We start from the raw sequence: 18342 nt of genomic DNA on the forward strand, positions 1-18342 counted from the left end.
GTAAAGCAACAAATATTGTTCGGTAGATTATTTTGTTTACGCTTTTCCATCCAGTTAAGAAACCAGATCGCGTAACTTCCTACTCACTGGTTGGTCGTTCGACTGGGGAATCGGCTATTGCGGGTAATGCATGTGAAATTAGTGGTATTGTTTGAAATTAGACTACAGCAGAGCCAGAAAGAGTGCATTCGTCGTTGTAAACTTTGCATGAACACAAGTGAGTAGTGTGATCAATATAAACATCATAAAGCTGGTAAAACATGAAAACGATCTCATAATTCATGGGAACTTGGTTAGTGGTTTGGAATACTTACGCAATACGAATCAGACCTAAGTGATACATAAAATTGGCCCCTCGATTAGCCGCCATTGGCGTAGCGAATGGGGCTGCCTAGGAAGCATGGTCTAATCCAGACTTGTGTAAGGTACACTGGGGGAAGTGGGACTTGCAGTTAAATGTGGTAGAAATTTATTAATTCTATCTGATTTCCCTTAGAACGTAGAAGTTCATATCGCATCCTATCTTTGCATAAAAATTTGGAAGAAATTTGAGCAAAAATAAATTTTAGGCTATATTTAGAAAAAAATCATCAATTGGAATCTTGAATTCAAATTTAGTATTCCATATTTGTTTCGTATATAGAAATAAGAGAACATAACCAATTATGCTGGAATTTTTATTGATAATTACGACATTGTGGGGGTTTTAAATGGAATAATAATACCTCTTACCTCAGATAATTATAGACCGTGGTAGGATGGAAACATTAAGATGGATAACCACTTATAATGCCATTCACTCATTAAAAAGTAACATATTGTCAGATTTAATGATGCTTTAGGATTAACCATCAATTCAATAATACGCCTGAATGTAAACTATCTACTGCTTTTGTATAGAAATTATTATGTGCATTTAATGCCATATAAGTCCCATTCGGGCTTTCAAAACTTTTCAGTTAACCTTAGGAATGGCGTTTATTTTTATCGTACTTTCATAAATCACACTAAAAATGACAATTTTGTATGGAGAAAACTTAATAAAATACCAAGTCATCTGCGTCCCATATTGAAAGTACCTGCATTGTTGTCCCATTAGGATCCTTCATTTGAAAAATAATTTATTCAAAATCATTAAGACCACCCTCCAGTTTAACTCATAGCCCCAAAATATGAGCCTAGGCAACAAATGGTAATGATTGTAGATTTGTAGAAGTTTTAGAGGTTGCGTAAATGGTTTATTGCATAGATATTATGGTGAATTACTATATTTTGGAAGGTCACTGCTATTGTTCTATCTTTAGTAAAAGTTGTCAGAATGCTGTCAACATTTTATATGTGGTTGCCATGACAACGCATTGTTGCCATGACAATACTTTGCTTGTTGTGAACAAATCAAGACCAACAATTGAAATGGCTTCTACTCTAGTTTTGTAAACAAACATTGTAAGGCCATTTCTCGCTAATCAAAGTCCGGCAACGCAAACCAACCAAATGAACAGGTTGGGGAAATTCTCCTCTTACCGATTGGGTGTTAGGTTTGCGAATGTAGGTTTCGGTTCGCGAGAAAATGGCCTTATAAGGTTTGTTTACAAAATGGAGTTGAGGCCTTGAAATTGGAGTTGGTGTTTGGTGTTTTTTGAGCTTATAAGGATCACTGCTTTCCCTAATATAAAATAACCATAAAAGAGAGCTTCGACGTGTTCGAGGTATCATCCAAACCATTTGTTGGATAGTTTACCCATCCGGGATACAGTTCTTTTATGGTATTTGTTTATTAGGGTTCGTCTTAAAACACTTGACTTCTATTATACCTGTACACACTCAAAGTTGAACCAAACATCGATGTCTTGCTCCGTGGACTTCTAGTTTTAGATAACAGCAAGATAATGGTGATCATCGTACATCGTTACTGGGTCAGTAACTCCTGGCCGATGCCGTGCATTAGCTTCAACAACCAGGCGTCGCTTGAAGAGACTGCTTTCTAGCGATCCAGCCGGATTTGAAAAATATACTAGAATTGGCATTGCTATCCACCATGTCATCAGTCCATTCTACATCAACTAATCCTTCATGACCAACGCTTCCATCAAGCTTAAGTTTGAACTCAATTGTCACTTTAATATACCATAGAGTTCGGTTCCCTTCGATCCAATCCGTTTTGGTAGATTAACTAACATTTCTAACTAACACCCCTCATAATTTTCGCAGCAGTTAAAATATCGCATCTTTGTATTCGTCCGTTTATTCTGACTTAAATTCGCAAAAATCGTAGATCACTCATAGACTGAGTTTTTCCTCAAAACTTCAAACTCAAACTCATCACCACCCGGTTTTCCTCAAAAAAAAAAATCTACTCGGGTATGTAGAAAATCTCATTTGTACTCGTAGACTGAGTAAATTTTTCTCCAATTGCCTCATGTTCACGCAGATTTTTGAGAAATATATCGATTGAAAAATACTAAATAGTGTATAAGTGACCTGCGTTTTTCAAATTTGAGTTAATAGATTTCAATTTGGAGATGGATTTTGCGGTTGTATAATGTAACGAGGAGCAATGTAAAAACAAGACTTTAGTACCTAGCGCTAGCTAGAAAGTCTAAGGCAATGGGTTGGTTTGATCCATGGATCATATTTTCTTCACCTGTGGTAAACATGATAGAACGGTGGAAACTAACGATTTTAAATTGGCTTACTACTTGACTAGCCTATTGGTCCCAAGCAAATCGATTAACGCACCCCATTCTAGTCGAAATTCTAATACTACTCTATGTTTGTTTTGATTCACTATGAAGGTTTGACAGATAAAATGAGAAGTTCGTGGATTTGCCTATGTTTCGAGGGGTGCATCGATTATCTTGGGAGCGAAGATAGTACCACAGCTGAGCCAAAAAGTTGAGCACGTTTCTTCGGGCCCTTCTGTTCTTAGAGTTACCTATATGATGGTACTACCGTTATATCAACAATCAATACGAAACTAACGATTTTAAATTGGCTCACTACTTGACTAGCCTATTGGTCCCAAGCAAACGATTAACGTATCCCATTCTATTCGAAATTCTAGTACTACGCAATGCTTGTTTTGATTCGCTATGAAAGTTTGACAGATAAAATTAATGGTTATTGGTTTTTCCTATGTTTCGAGGGGTGAATCGATTAGCTTGGGACCGAAAAGAGTACTAGAGCTGAGCCAAAAAGTTGAGTTCGTTATTTCGGGACCTTCTAGTCTTAGAGTTACCTCTATGGTTATATTTCTTTAACCACATAACATATGTGGAACTCGATCTTCAAAAATCAATCCCATTTCAGTGATTTCAAGTGGAATAGAAGGACATCGATCTGTCACATTGATTATACCAGCTGTAAAATGAGAAGGGTAATCAAGGGGGTAATTAATTCTTTTGAAATAATTCTGAGGTGGTTTATAATTCTGTGTGTTTTTAGCACTCCTGAACTCATGTTTTGCTATTTTTCAACCATTTGTGTCCTTTATTTATAATTATATAGCAAGCTTTAACAAACTCATCACCAGCAAAACTGTAGTAAGCTTAGAAGAAAAATGACATTTTCTAATTTCTTGGAACCAATTGTATCAAACTTTGATTCCATTAGGTTTCGTAGGAGGAAAAATACGACCGCGTAAATTTGGAGCTAAGTGTTTACATTTTGAAGTTCAGAGAGAAGCAGCAAAATTTTGCAACAAGTTGTCAAGGTTTATACAGAAGTACCATTTGAAAAATATGCAGTGTTTTGAGCTGACCTTGCATCGTTCCGTTCGCAAGAATTTTGCAAGCAGCCCAACAAACATTGCAAGCTGAATAAAAGCCTATTCAGGCGAAAATATGCTTCTTCAGCTAAAAAATAGCTTATTCAGTTTTTAATCAGCTCAAATTGTTTGTTGGGAGGGCGGTAAATGAAATTGAACGCTTATCGATACCTGTAATACTCAAGATTTCAACACTCCCTATGTTTCTCAATTGCCGTCAATTGAAAGTTTCTTCTCAAATCCCAACACAAAGAACTACTCCAATTACTTTGTAACAAAAACCGTGGTAAGGTTGATCCAGATTGATCGAAACGGCATAGGGGAACAAACTTGTTTTCGACCACTATGGCTAAGGTCCTAGGGTGGGACTCACAGCTAGGTGTATCAAAGTTAAGCACTATTTACAAACGAAAATAATCGTTTGGTTCTATTGAAAGTTGTTTTGTTTAGAAAAAAATTGCCTTTTTCAAGGTAAACGTTAATATGCATCAACAGGACATTTCTTGATGTAATCATAAGTTGACGCACTAAAAACACAGTTAACAATATTTCAACATACCACAGACAAAATGGTAGCTTTTCACCTATTCAACTCAATCATCAAATCTTCGAGTTATTTGCATTAAATTCCATTGAATTGAATTTAATCCCAATGCAATAAGATCGAAGGGACGAAAAATATTACATCTGTAAATAGGCAAAACTGGATACTTACGCTCTTGATTGGCTTCTGACTGACATGAAAATACTAGTTAAATAATCCTTTGAAAAGCCTCCTGTCGAGCTAGTCGAAAAAAGAATGCCCACACGTCAAACTCCGTCAAGCATTTAAACAGCGGAGGAACAAAAGAGACGACAAATTATCTGGGCCTCAATTGTTAACATCTCATTGTCTCGCTCATTGTACATTACCTTGACTATTGACAATTCGCCTTTTCGGTCACTCTGTAACTCCTTACTCCAATGATTAAAATCCCATAAACAAACATCAGTCTGTGCGTGAAACATGGTAAACATTTCCTTACCCTTTCACTCCTATGAAAATCCCATAAGTTTCTGTCAATCTTTGCGTGAAAAGACGGCGGCTGGCTGGTACAATGGTGACAAACTCCGCTAGATTCCATCCACAGATTGTCAGATGCTTATGGAATGTTACCAGGAGTAAAGAGTTGCAGAGTCACCGTCAACGTCAATGCTTACTGAGCATACAACCATAATCTGTTTTTTTCGCAATGGCCAATGCCGCAAACGTAAACAATTACGTTTTGCGTGAATTTATCGAAAATAAAAATTCATTCAAGTAAACCACCACGATGATTGTGTAGAGAATGAGTCCTTCTATCCGATAAAATTGGTGGCCATGTAGATTTTGACATACGAGAAATTTACGGAAGAGGCCATTATTTATGTTTTCGACATTGGTCCTTATGAAATTATATTTTGACAGATCGATGTCCAACTATGCCAGGCAACACACTAATGGTGGTAAGCTCCAACTCGGATTAAATTTTAATACCGTGCCTGTTTGGATGATCTTCAAAGTGTTTGCTTAGAGTCGTGTTGGATAGCTCTGTTGTCGACATCAAAGCAACCGGACATTCTTGATCGGGATTTAATCCGAGGATAATACCGGTTGGAGCTTACCACCATGAGGCAACACAAAAAAGGGGTCAACTTTGAGTCAGCTTTTTTGAATGAAATTCCACATATGCTTTAACTCTTAATGCATGATTTTTTTTATTTTGCGGTGATTTTTTTTTCTTATGATATACTAGGTGGGGGTGAAAAGCAACCTTCTTGGGAAATAAATGTTTTTATTTTATTTTATTCAATATAGTCCCATTTTAGTTTGATACACTTATTCCAGCGATTTTCCAACTTCATGATCCCGTCCGAAAAGTAATTTTCCGGAAGGTCTGCAAAATACTTCCTCACGTGAGCTGATTTTTTTTTATTAATGAGCCATCTTTTGAGGTTTGGGAAGAGATAATAGTCTGAGAGAGCCAAATCGGGCAACAAAAAGGCACCATAACCTTTTTGCAGTAGCAGCGCATTCTGGCGGTCAAGGAGGTTACTTTTCATTTCACCTAGTATATTGCGATTACTATTAAAATGTTGTTTCACCATGTTTAAAAACAAACATAGGCATATTGCCAAATGGCATTTAATGGTTAATATAGTACCTCGATTGAGGAACTAGATTCAAAAAGTATCCCAATCTATATACTAGGTCTAAGTAGTACAACTATAGTCCAGTCATGTCAGACGATGGTATTACGCTCAAAATAACTTAAGGACTGTATCGAAAATAAGTTGTAACCAAAATCTTCCTTGCACATCCGTTAAAAGATATGATTTATTAAAAAAAGGTTCGTCTATTATGTGTGTATGTCCTTATTTAAAACTTAACAAAGTAAAACAAACCAAAACATATCATTTAAAGGACTGGTATCATGTTAGATGTAGTTCCTCTTATGAGGTTTTGGACAATACATTTTCGTGTTTTTTTTAACGCATCGTTAGAGTATATTTTTTTGACTATTTTATGGTTTTGGAACTTTTAATATCCTTTTGAAGATGCTCTTTACAATTGCCATTCAGCATCAGCAGTCGGCATCCAATAGGTTGTAGTTTCGAACAAGTTAAATTGGGTCGTTTTCGGTGAAAATCACAATTTTTAATTTAATCAATATTTCAGCAAAAATGAAGTACAGTCCAAAACAATTGAAAATTGTTGGATTTTCTTCACATCCTTTGCCATGGATGCTAAGGCTACTAAGATCATGAAACAAGTTCTAAAACTACAAGGGACAGCCCTATGGGGTTGTACGCAATGGTGACGTAGGACTACGAGGTCTTATATAATAAATTAGTTAACAAATATTAGCAGGAGCTTGAATTTTGTGTAGGAATAGGAATTTGAGCGGGGTTCTTCCTGTTTATACGCGCTTGACATAGATGGATCACAGCGACTAACGAAGAGCTACTGATTCCGATCAATAGCGGTGCGGCTTCTTCCTCCTATGGATACTCATGTGGGCCCTAGCTCGCTGCTTGCAGGCAGCCTTTCGTTGTGTACTGGAGAACACCACCACTCACCACGCGGTGATTGAATAAACACCGTTTGGTGAGACCGGATGAAATTCAACCTTTAAATCTGTGTTAGGGAAATCGCTTTTCGCAGGCAATCGGTGATAATTTTAACTATCATAACAACAGTAGTACCAACAATCAATACGAAACTAACGATTTTAAATTGGCTCACTATTTGACTAGCCTATTGGTCCCAAGCAAATCAATTAACGTACCCCATTCTAGTCGAAATTCTAGTACTACACTATGTTTGTTTTGATTCGCTATGAATGTTTGACAGATAAAATGAGAAGTTCGTGGATTTTCCTATGTTTCGAGGGGTGCATCGATTAGCTTGGAACCGAAGAGAGTACCAGAGCTGAGCCAAAAAGTTGAGCACTTTTCTTCGGAACCTTTCGGTCTTAGAGTTACCTCTATGGTAGTACATGCGTGCAATTTTCAATAGTGACATTTTTCAGAAATGATGAAGTCTAAAATTGAACAGATGCGTAGAGATATTTCTGATCTATTGGTGATCAAATTATTGAAACTGGTCCAAGGGCAGCTGTGTTCAACGTTCAAAATCTTTAGTAATTTTTTTACATGTTTCATTTCCCGTATAGAAATCACAGACGTAGTCGTACATCAAAAATATTATACGATGTATACAAAAAATGCTTACAACATGTTTTGTCATACTGTCCAAAATTTATAAGACGACCAAAGTCTTAGATCATAAAAATACCTGAGAGAATAGATTTTAATTGGTTTTTGTGAAGTGAACTTCTTAAGAAGGACGTGACATACATAATTAAAGAAACCTTTTTAAGTTTAAAATATTTTATATGGATTTGGAAAGAAACTATTTATTTTCGATACAGTCCTTAACAAAATAGTGAGTAATGGGACTGGTATGCGATTATATTTGTGCTAGACACAAAATCTGTCCATAAATGAGAAAATGGCTAATATGCCCTTTTTGTCCAAATCAAGAAAGAGGTGTTAAATGGATAATTGTTACTCTTGTCAAGGTTTCCACTGCATACAATTTAAAAAAAAATAAATAAAAAAAATACGTGGATAAATGACTTGAACAAATAAATGACTAATGTGCAATATAAATGAGACATTTTGTAATGTGTATGATGAATCTGAAACCCAGCGCAGCACCAGTGTGCTTTTAATAGAGATTTTTCTGAAGATCAATTTTAATGGTCTTGCAGCCTAGGTGTGATTTAAGTTATCATGAGGATCAGAGTTCTATTCCTGTTTTTAATCTGATTATTTTTAACATACACGCTACGAAAAATTCATGTAAATTTCAGTACTAATGCAAGCGGCCCTTTTGACGTAAGAATCAGTTGAAAAGGACGAGAAAATCAATTCAATCAAACGCACTTTTCGTCGAGTTGCATATCGAGAATCGATCATCGCGTATACACCCTTATGCATGCTCACTGTCGATATTTTTCAGTTTCAGGGCACTTAATTTTACATGACATGTTTGTTTACATTCAATGATTTACGTCACAGTGTAAACATAGAAATTTCTAAGTGTGGAGCTTTTCGATATGGAATTCACTTTAGTTCAATAATGCGTAAGCGTGATTGTCTGTTACAGCTTCCTGGGATCACAGTGTGTTCTTCCTTTTAGCCTTGCAAAGGCCCGTTTCACGATTGGGGCAGCTATTCTAAACGCTACTGTTGTTTCCATCCGACTCCTATTCACTTTGGCGGGAGCAGGCAATGCAACGTCATTTAGTGCACACATTTTCGAGCCGGCGAATGAAGCTCTAGTTTTGTAAATGAAAATATGGCTACTGCGATGAAAATTTTGTACAAATGAAAATTGGCTATTTGTTTTCCTGTTTTTGTTCCACGGCATGATCTCGGCATAAATTATAAATATTTTTCATGCTATAAAAATTAATATTATCTAGTAAAACTTACTTGGTCGACAAAATCATTAAAGCAGCATTTTTCTAGCATTCAGCCATTTTCTCATTTATGGGCAGAAATGTACTCGTATAATGAGTCCCATCTGATCTCATTCCACATATCCTAACGAAAGACCACTACCATAAATGTGTTCAAGTACTTGATGTAGCTGAAAAACAGCAAATTATATAAATATCTTTAATCGTCCTTTTCTCGATATGACGATTTTCCAAATGGGACGAATATGCAAGTACCGGCAGATTATCTCTTTAAACATTGATTAATATTTTTTCTCAACAGGAATGATTCACATGATAAAAATTATATTTACTGAGACGTAATGCTATTGAAATGCACGCGTTTTTTAGCGTGCTTATACGTTTATCAATGTGGAAATTCAATGCAAGAGTACAGTGGTATTGTTCCTGTTTGGTGGATTAGTGTTCATCGCCTATGATTCAAAGAGAGTATAATGTGTTTTACTCAATTTCGATAACAATAAAATTGTTACTCTTGCTCATTATCAAAACACTTACCCCATATTTGGGGGTTTGGCTTTTCACATCGTAAGCACATGTCTAATATTTTTGCAGTTTTTATGATCATACCACAAGATTTAAGTTCGATGTACACAGTATTGGTCTAGGGAGCTTTGAATAAAACTGTTGATTTTCCCGGTGTACCTTAAGTCTTCCGCTTTCGGACTTTTAATATACATTGCGTCAAAGAGATTTAAGACAGCCCTTGAAATAGATGAGACTTAAATTCAATGGTTTTTCAATCAAAATGACTAGAACTAGAACTGCTGCACTATCATTTGAAAAACTGTATCAGTTGTCGAAAAATGTCGGTGGTCATATAACCCTATGGTATGTTACACCCAGTTCTCCTAGTAAAACTTACGTACCTCTGTAGGTACTAACGATAAACACAGTCAATCGATGCAAATTCTGGCCTTTACAATATGCGTAAAGCACAACCACCGTGCCATCAGAAGCCAGACCAGTCGGTCGTGAGGTATTCGAGACGTTCGATGAGTCAGACTAGAGATGAATCAATCCTCTTAGAAGCGCTTTCAAGTGAGAGGAAGATAATTCACCCGCATGCATTTGCACAGCCAACTTTGCTAACTGCTTGATCATTTTCCACCCAAAGCTACAACCAGCAGCTTTCATTGCGGAATAGCTCGCTCTTTCTAGTGTACTACTAGTGGGTAGGTTCAAAGCACCCCAGCCCAGACTGGGGAGACTCCAATCGAGAGAGGTTATAAAAGTTTAAGCACACGATTTACGATTCAGCACTCGGACGAAGTCCCCCCGCGGTGGAATTGGAGATGGAAGAATGAGAGTTTCATGGTGGGTTGGAACTCGCGCGCGCCAATACCTGCCTCGGCTCATGTACGCCTGGTATTTTTAAGCTTGGCGATCACTGGCGCTGTCTGCTTTGAATGTGTCACACTTTATATCGACCCGGTAGCGATCGAGCTGGTGAGTAGAGTGAACCCGCGATCGAAAGGGAAAGTTTTAGCCGCCGGACCGGAATCGATCGGGTTCGTCGCTATCTGAGCTTGGAGTCTAATTTTGATAAATATGTTAAAAATTTAAAGCTGAGACACGGGAAGAGAACATCGATCACTCCCGCTGGGGTGTGATCACATAGCAGTAGGTGAAATATTTTCAAGTTTATGCAATCTACTGGCCACTATTGGAGTCTGATCGACTGATCGTGTCTAATTGCTAATTATGATTACAGTAATTTCATTATTCGCCACGTTTTCGGTTTCGTTTCGAGTTTGTTTTGATCGAGTAGATTGAGGTGAAACGGATCGATAAAGGCAGTGCTGGAAATGGTTTCGAAATTATGGGATCATATTGGTGCTGCACATAGATCACGATGGTCACGCCAAATTTAAATGGACTGCTCGGGGATCGTTTCGGTTTGCCCCGGTCGACACGGGTGTGTGGTTTTTTTTCTCTCGTAATACTCGTGCTACTATTTCCAAATATCCCAATGCAATCATTAAACGAAACCTTCAACTCTTCGGAATCTAGATCATCATCTCTGTAGGTTGTCGTCATGCTTAGTGAGCGATCATCACCATTCACCTCCAGCACGATCACCGTGTGCCGAGTCTGTGCTCATCATGTTCTGTGTCGTGGTGCATCCTGATGGGTTTAATTGCCTTTACCCACACACAAACACCTTCACAACGCTTCGTTTGCAATAGACTGACTGAGTGCGGCACATCGTCACGATCGTGTGAATTGAAGAGAACCTTCATGGAAGAGTAACATCTTTAATAACGCTACGCCACGAATGCCACCCCTACTCTTTCTGCCGCGAAGACGTCTGCTGCTGCTGCTATGGAAAAGTGTCACTAAGCACCTGCATTCGGAATTGTTTCAAAGAGAAGATAGTGTTGTTGTTTTTTTTTTCATCCATAGTTTCTCAAAATGCTTGACATTTAATAAATGGACGATCGGTGTAACCGGCTCGCTTTTTTCCGTGTGTTTTGTTTGCAGATTCACCACAATCTCATAGCTGGTTCAGTGTTAGTTGGGTGCAAGGTGCAACTTGCGGAATACCATAATTGAAACGTAATATAGCGTAAAGTGAATGAGTCTAAAGAGGTGAAAAACGAAATAAGCAAAAGGAAAAAAAGAAGATTAAGAGTGCCGTTCAGAGGAGAGATTGCAAAATAACCACCCTAGGAGAAGATTGGTTTTCGGTTCAACGTCAGCAGCAGCAGCCATGGGAACGAAGATAGAATATGTCGACTCGAGCCACATGTACGCGACCAACTACATCAGAAACTCAAAGGCGATCGCAGTGCTGTGGGCAATCTTTAGCATTTGCTATGCAATCATCAGTGTTGTCGCTTTTGTCACACCCGGTAAGTACAAGTTAAGGTAAAGTTAGCTAGTGCTCGTAAGTCTTGTGTTATTTGTTTGTTTTACCACCAGGTCATTCTTGTTGTTGAGCTGTGTATCACTGGCATTTGAAAGCCCATTATGCAATCTTTTCCAACTATTGAGTGTGTAAACTGTCAAACATAAACGCGTGTCAAAGTATAACATAAACAGACACAATATGCTAGGGTCATTTTGAAACAGCTTAAATGAGCGATTTAGTGAAGAGCTTCAAGGATTTAGCATATTTTCAATTCTTCTGAAGCAGCCAGTAGTAATTGTAAGCAGTGTCTCGATTACATAAAAAAACCTGTAAAATCAGGGAGACTCATGGATTTTTTTTTAATTTCAGGAGATTATTTCACAATCCTTATTTAACTGCGCTGAAGTTTTCAGAACATATGTAAAGTTTGCAGAACTTTCCTAAAGTTCACTGTAGTTATCTGAAGTTTGCTAAACTTCTCTACAGTTCGCAGAACTTTCCTGAAAGTTTCCTTAGAAAAAAGTTGAGGGTTGTATCCAAAGCACGACCGCATTGTTGACGTAGAACTACGAGATTATTTTGCTGTTCCATGCAATAATATATTAATGACAAAATAAATGGTTTAGAAATTTAATTGAAAATTCAAAACCCTTGATATTTATCACGGATGTCTCTTGGAACTTTCATTAGAATTCACTTGAAATTATCTTTCTTATTCTCTCAGAATTCAATTCTCTCGGAATTTATTTGAAGTTCTCATAAGAACTCTCTTTACATTCTTCTAGGAATTTATTTAGAATATTCATTAGAAATTTACCTGTAATCTTCTTTACAATCGTCATTAAATTTCACACAAAACCACCTAATCATTCTACTTTGTACTTAAACAATTGACTTGGCGTTGTAGTCAAAACTCTATAAAAAATACTTCCAAAAACTCCATTGGAATTTGTATCTTTCATGCTAACCTTAGTATCTCTGAATTTATTCTAAAATTTCCTCTTAATTCCTTTGGAATTTCCATCAAAATTATCGAATAAGTTCTTCAAAGTGATTGTATCCGGAAAATGTAGTAGTTGAGAAGATTATTATTTTCCAAAGAGAGGACGAAGTTTATTAGTAAGGTTCATCATCTAAATTAACGGACTTCCCCTTTTCCGGCTTTTTCCCGATTTCCCGGTTCACTGGTCACCATGTGTCCAGTATACAATAGGTCTTATCCATTTGAATAACATTACTAAAAAGTTATTCACTCTCTGAGTTAGTTTCGTTCTCAGTGTAATACGCAACGAACACCCCTGTTTATCACTCAGCAGCCAAACGATGACTGCAGTCAAACTTAGTAGTAGTAAAATTATGTTTATTTCTGTTTTTTTTTTTTTTTTAATTCTTTATTTAAGAGATTTTTAGCCTTAGGCTAGTTCATCTCTAGTTTATTTCTGTTGATTATGATAGTACTGTGAAAATCCGCCAATAATAGCTATGGGAAAATCACCCACGGCGCAGCTAATTATTGTTCAACTTACCCGTGCAGCAGCTGAATCCAAAAATGACCTTTCACCAACTGACAGGAAATGTGTAAGAAAAGTCATGACCTACCTAGTTATTATCCATCTCATATCTTCCCTCTCCTTTGGTATAAAAGTTATAAAAAGTATTTTTAAACAATAATTAATGATAATGAATTACTGAATCTTGATCCATCGCTTCCTGTTACCTCAATCCCAGGTCCCACAGCATAGCCATCACCTGGTGCTTGATGATCGGTATGCCATCCGCCGAGTGCAGCAACTCGCGTCCTGTAATGATGAACAGTTCTTTGAACTGCTGCGTCCGGTGGGTCAGCTTTCTGGCGTGCTCTGTTAGGAAAATCTCTAAACACTGCAGCGCTTCGCTTCCTCAGAGTGTAGATAGTGCAAATCCAACACGTCTACATTGTTCAGCGTCAGGTTGTGCACCTCCATGATGGCATTCGAGGCCTTACTGCTGTATATATCGATTTTGGTTCGATGAAGCCGGGCAACCTGGATATAGCACTCGGCCACCCCGGCCATGCCCCACTCAATGGCATTCCGTGCCTTCTCGTGGCATTCGTTTTTCAGTTCCTGGTGGTCCTGGGACATATTGCGGCATTCTTCAACCGTTTTCAGCTGAAGATTGATGTCGTCTTCGCTGGATGACGGTACCTGCTGGACCGTTGGAGGCGGCGATGTTGAGGACGAAGGAAGTGGTTTCTGTTTTTCGGCTTCTGCTCGCTTCATAAGGGCTTCCCGTTCGTGGGCGATTTGGTTTCTCGGCTCTTCCGGAATGGAATTGTTTAGGACGGTTATAGTGTCGCTGAATTTGTGGGCATGTAGGATTTCTGCTAGGACTTTCTCGTCAATGATAGGATACATTTCGGCTAGCTTTTGACGAGTCATATGCGAGGACAGATCTTGCGGAGCTTGCTTAGCCCAGCCATTGATTTTGCTTCGGTACGCCGTTAGGGCGTACTCCATTTCCATAATGTCGTTCAGGTTGGGGGAATCCTCGATGGTCTTTTTGAACAAAACTGGATACTTTTCCGTCGCTTTGCTGTGCGAATCGGGCATCTTTTTTCCCCCTGCAGCTGTACATGGAATCCAAGAACGACAAATACAACTGTTCTGCCATTTCGGTAGCCATGAAAACCTTTGTTCGTTCATTGGTTAGTTCGTCTAAAGAGATGGCACCCGAGCCATGCTTATCCTTGAAAGTGGCGTGTAGCTGGCTTATGAGATTCATTCCCAACATCACTTCCAGCACTTCGGGATCGTTTTGCAAATCTTCCGCGTTGTCTTTTCTTTTCGTTGTGTTCCGGGGTGATTTCGAGCTGACGGTAGACCGATCGATTTCGTAGCCCCCTCCACCACCACCACTACCGGAGGGATCACCGGAAAGCACTTGCGATACCATTGCAATCACATTCATACGCGAGTAGGCCACCAACCGCACCGGCTTCCAAATTATCCGAGGTCTCGAATTCGTATGTCTTTTGCTCTTCTAGCAACAGATTTGCTGTCCAATCACCGTGCCCATTGCAGTTCTCGAACAAATCCCACAGATACTGGACCGGAATCTGGGGATAGAGGATGCAAATTTCCGAGAAGCTAGTGTTTTCATTTTTGTATCTTCATCTGTGTCTGACCAGAGCAATCCGTTTCTTTTCCGATTTCTTCTTTTTGCTGGGCTTGACCGGCGTCACACCTGTGAAAGTTCGTCCTCACTCGTTTTCTCAGAACGGCCGTCCCGGTCGCGTTCTCTCCTGTGGCTTTGCCACGGCGAGGAGACGATTTTTGCAAATCCGTCCTCACTCGCATTCAGAACGGCCGTCCCGGTCGCGTTCTTATCCTGTGGCGGTGCCACCACGAGGAGACGATTTTTCGCAAATCCGTCCTCACTCGTTTTCTCAGAACGGCCGTCCCGGTCGCGTTCAGATTTCCAATTTTCCTTGCAAGTGGGTGATTTGCCCTTTATTACCTATCGCTGGTCTCCAAGATTCCAGATTCGTATCCTGGCAGGATCGCCAGATACGTGAAAATCCGCCGATAATAGCTATGGGCAAATCACCCACAGCGCAGCTTACCTTACCCGTGCAGCAGCTGAATCCAAAAATGACCTTTCACCAACTGACTGGAAATGTGTAAGAGAAGTCATGACCTACCTAGTTATTATCCATCTCATAAGTACATTGATTTTAATATTTTAATTGATTAGCCTACCTGGCTCTTCATGTTTGTTTAATTTGATATTCTAATTTAATATTTGCGTTTTTCTACTAGTTTACAGAATACCCCTTTGGGGGTGTGTTTTATTTGAATTGAAAAAAAAAGTGATAACCTACCTAACTACGAGTATAACTTAACGTAACGTGCTAGATCACGTACGATCTGATGATTTGATCTCAGATAGGTGTCTCTGAACCTTTCTAGGATGAATACTCTCCGTTCTTGTTATGTCTGAATTCCAGCCAGGAGGTGGATCTCATAATTTCTAGTCCGTGGGGGACTAAATTCCTTGACTTGACCGTGACCTCCAACATGGTCTTGCATTTTATTTTGTTTTTTTAAGCGGCGCCGGTAGTGGTAAGCGTGATTGCCTCTCACCCCAAAAGACTTGGGTTTAATCCCAGTCGGCGCCGCCGGGATTTTCTGAGGCACAAAATGTCTTCACGCCCGGGAAGTAAAGTCGTTGGTCTCCGGTCTATGAGTTTATGGGTCGAGCACTGGTACTCAGTACGGAAAACAAAATCGACGGAAAACAAACCAAGGAAAAAAAATGGTGTTGGTTTGTAGCTGCGCCTTCACCGACTGAGCTAAGGGAGGCCCGTCACGTACATAACGGTTAAATTGATTCTTATAATTTTTAAGTACTGGAAATCAAGTCTAGCCTCTATCAACAATCATTAACATAAAAAAGGAAATGCTCAAATAACACTAAGTTGAGGACAGATGTAGCCTTTACCACCCAGGTGAAACGTACAAGGCTTCAAATGAGATGATGAAATATAGCTCTCCAATCAGAGAATTGACGGCTGGCATTGCATAACGAAGACAAATAAGTCGTTGAAAACGATCCGTATAAATCAATGGACTTCAGCTAAGCCATGACAAATGACACTAAAATTTCGTTGAAATCATCCGACGCAAAAGATTTATCCGATCGATGCCACCTCCGAACAGCCCTCCACTAATTATCGAATGAAAGTAAGAGTGGAGTTCGCAACCAACGAACCAATCACACTCCATCAATCGACACATCTACCTACACGATGCGAACAACATAATTCCAGACATACAGACAGCTAGCGGGGAGTCGAATTCGAACACGAAGGAGGAAAATGGTCTAATTTTGATCGATCTAATCATATAATTAATTCATTTTTTTGGCCGAAACTGAATCACGAAGTAAGAGATAACAACGCGAGCAAAATGCGGGCTGACTTACTGGGTGCAGCATCACTACCGCTCAAATGCTTGCTGGATGCTGGACCAATTTATCCATTACTCGAATTTTGTTTTCCCACCAGCGGAACCACAGCAACAACCACCGGTCGGTCATAAATTCTTCGGCAAATTATCGCCCCGTCTCTCCGTGGCATGAAGAAAAGTTTCTTGTTTTGTTTCTGTCGATCGGAGGAGCCCCTTCCCTCCGCTCCACCTCTGAAGTACTCATTTCTGAATCCGAGTGAAGAGGCGAGGGTCACATGCATTTTTCGACACATGTCGAGAGGTTACACAATGGAAGTGGCCTCACATCTGGGGCATCATAGCAACCACAGCCCAACACGAAAAAGGTTCGACGATCGATTCGGAGAAAATCACAGCATGCCATTCCATTCATTCATTCATTCACTCTCATCGGAAGGTAATTTGCTTCTTGTTTCAACTCATGCTTGGTGGTTGCTGTTCGAGCGATGTAAGTGTTGTGTTTTTTCTTCTACTGTTGTGATTTTTTTTATGCAACGATAAATTAGAGTTGGGATCCTATTGAACCAAAACCGGGGCTGTTTTTCTTTTAGTTTTTTTACGTGTTATGCCAATTTGCTAGTATTTTTCCGCATGACTGAGAAAGAAAGAGGAAAATGTGTAATTTAGGTGTTAGCCCATTGGTGTAGTCCCGCAGTCAGCAACAGTGACGAGTGGCGAAAAATATCGGCGTAATCATAGCTAGGAAGAAAAACAATACACACAATCGTTCGAGGCCAATGATTCAATCGGCAGGCTGTCAATGCATTGCATAAGTTTGATTCTGAAACTGAAGGGTTTGTAGTCAATTAAACGATTTCTTGTTGTTGATTGGTGTTTTATAGAGCAACTTGAGGGCCATACTCCGATTTGTATTCAATTTGATTGATGCATTATGATTTAGCCTTATTCTATATGCTTAGACTAGGAAGTTACAAGGCTATCTTGATGACTAGCTGTGAGGCAATAAATATCATCAATAGTTTGATTATTATTAATAAGCATATGATAAATTTAATGGTCAGACCTTCGCTCATTTAGTTTTTGAGGTTGCTTGACGAAATCTGCATTGTACCTAGAAGACGAAATTACTTTAGTATTTATCAATTTTAAAACGATCATAACATTTTAGTGCAATAAAAAAAATGTCCTATTTTCTTCTTCTTCTTCAGCTAAATTAATTTTTCGAATTTCTCAATTAGCAATTAGAGAAAAGTTGTTCTCTGATGTTTATGGAACATAAGTTATTGTAGTGACAATTCTAGAAAGGGCTAGCTAGCCCCCTCCGTAGTACGCCAATATATACTCAATGAATATACTCAAATTGGAGTAGCTTCTAAGAGAGCTTTCTAAGCCTTAAGCATTTTGCATTCGTGCAGTACAGGACATAAGTAAATACGATCGTGATCTTTTTCCCTTCTTATTTTCAGGGTAAATTTACGTTAGTGTGCTTTCCAAAAAGCATACCCTATTTTTTATCAATTCATCATTTTAGATTGCAATAAGCAGTTGTCATTACATTCCTTCTGTTATTCTACATAAGATGACGACTACCTGTTTGAATTTTGTCGAGAAAATATATTGGGAGTTAATGATTACTGGTTGAACTCAATTTTTTTTACTATGGTTGTACGCATGAACTCTTCACGCAGTGATCGCACCGGCCCCGGATGCCATAATTGTGATATC

The 18342-nt window shown here is 38.8% G+C and overlaps 1 protein-coding gene and 1 pseudogene across 1 annotated transcript in view; one reads left to right on the plus strand and one right to left on the minus strand.

The window, feature by feature from the left end:
* Positions 1-18342, plus strand: part of Tmhs (Tetraspan membrane protein in hair cell stereocilia) — a 62012-nt gene that overhangs the window by 9949 nt on the left and 33721 nt on the right. The window contains exon 2 of the mRNA XM_065231396.1: positions 11327-11669. Coding sequence (XP_065087468.1) covers positions 11528-11669 — 142 coding nt within the window. The 5' untranslated portion in view covers positions 11327-11527. The remainder of the gene's footprint in view (positions 1-11326; positions 11670-18342) is intronic.
* Positions 13181-18330, minus strand: LOC135709175 (uncharacterized; annotated as a pseudogene).

The sequence above is a fragment of the Ochlerotatus camptorhynchus genome, unplaced genomic scaffold, assembly GCF_037179485.1.
Source record: "Ochlerotatus camptorhynchus isolate MF236.1 unplaced genomic scaffold, CSIRO-AGI_Acam_v1.1 ptg000353l, whole genome shotgun sequence".
Lineage (NCBI taxonomy): Eukaryota > Metazoa > Arthropoda > Insecta > Diptera > Culicidae > Ochlerotatus > Ochlerotatus camptorhynchus.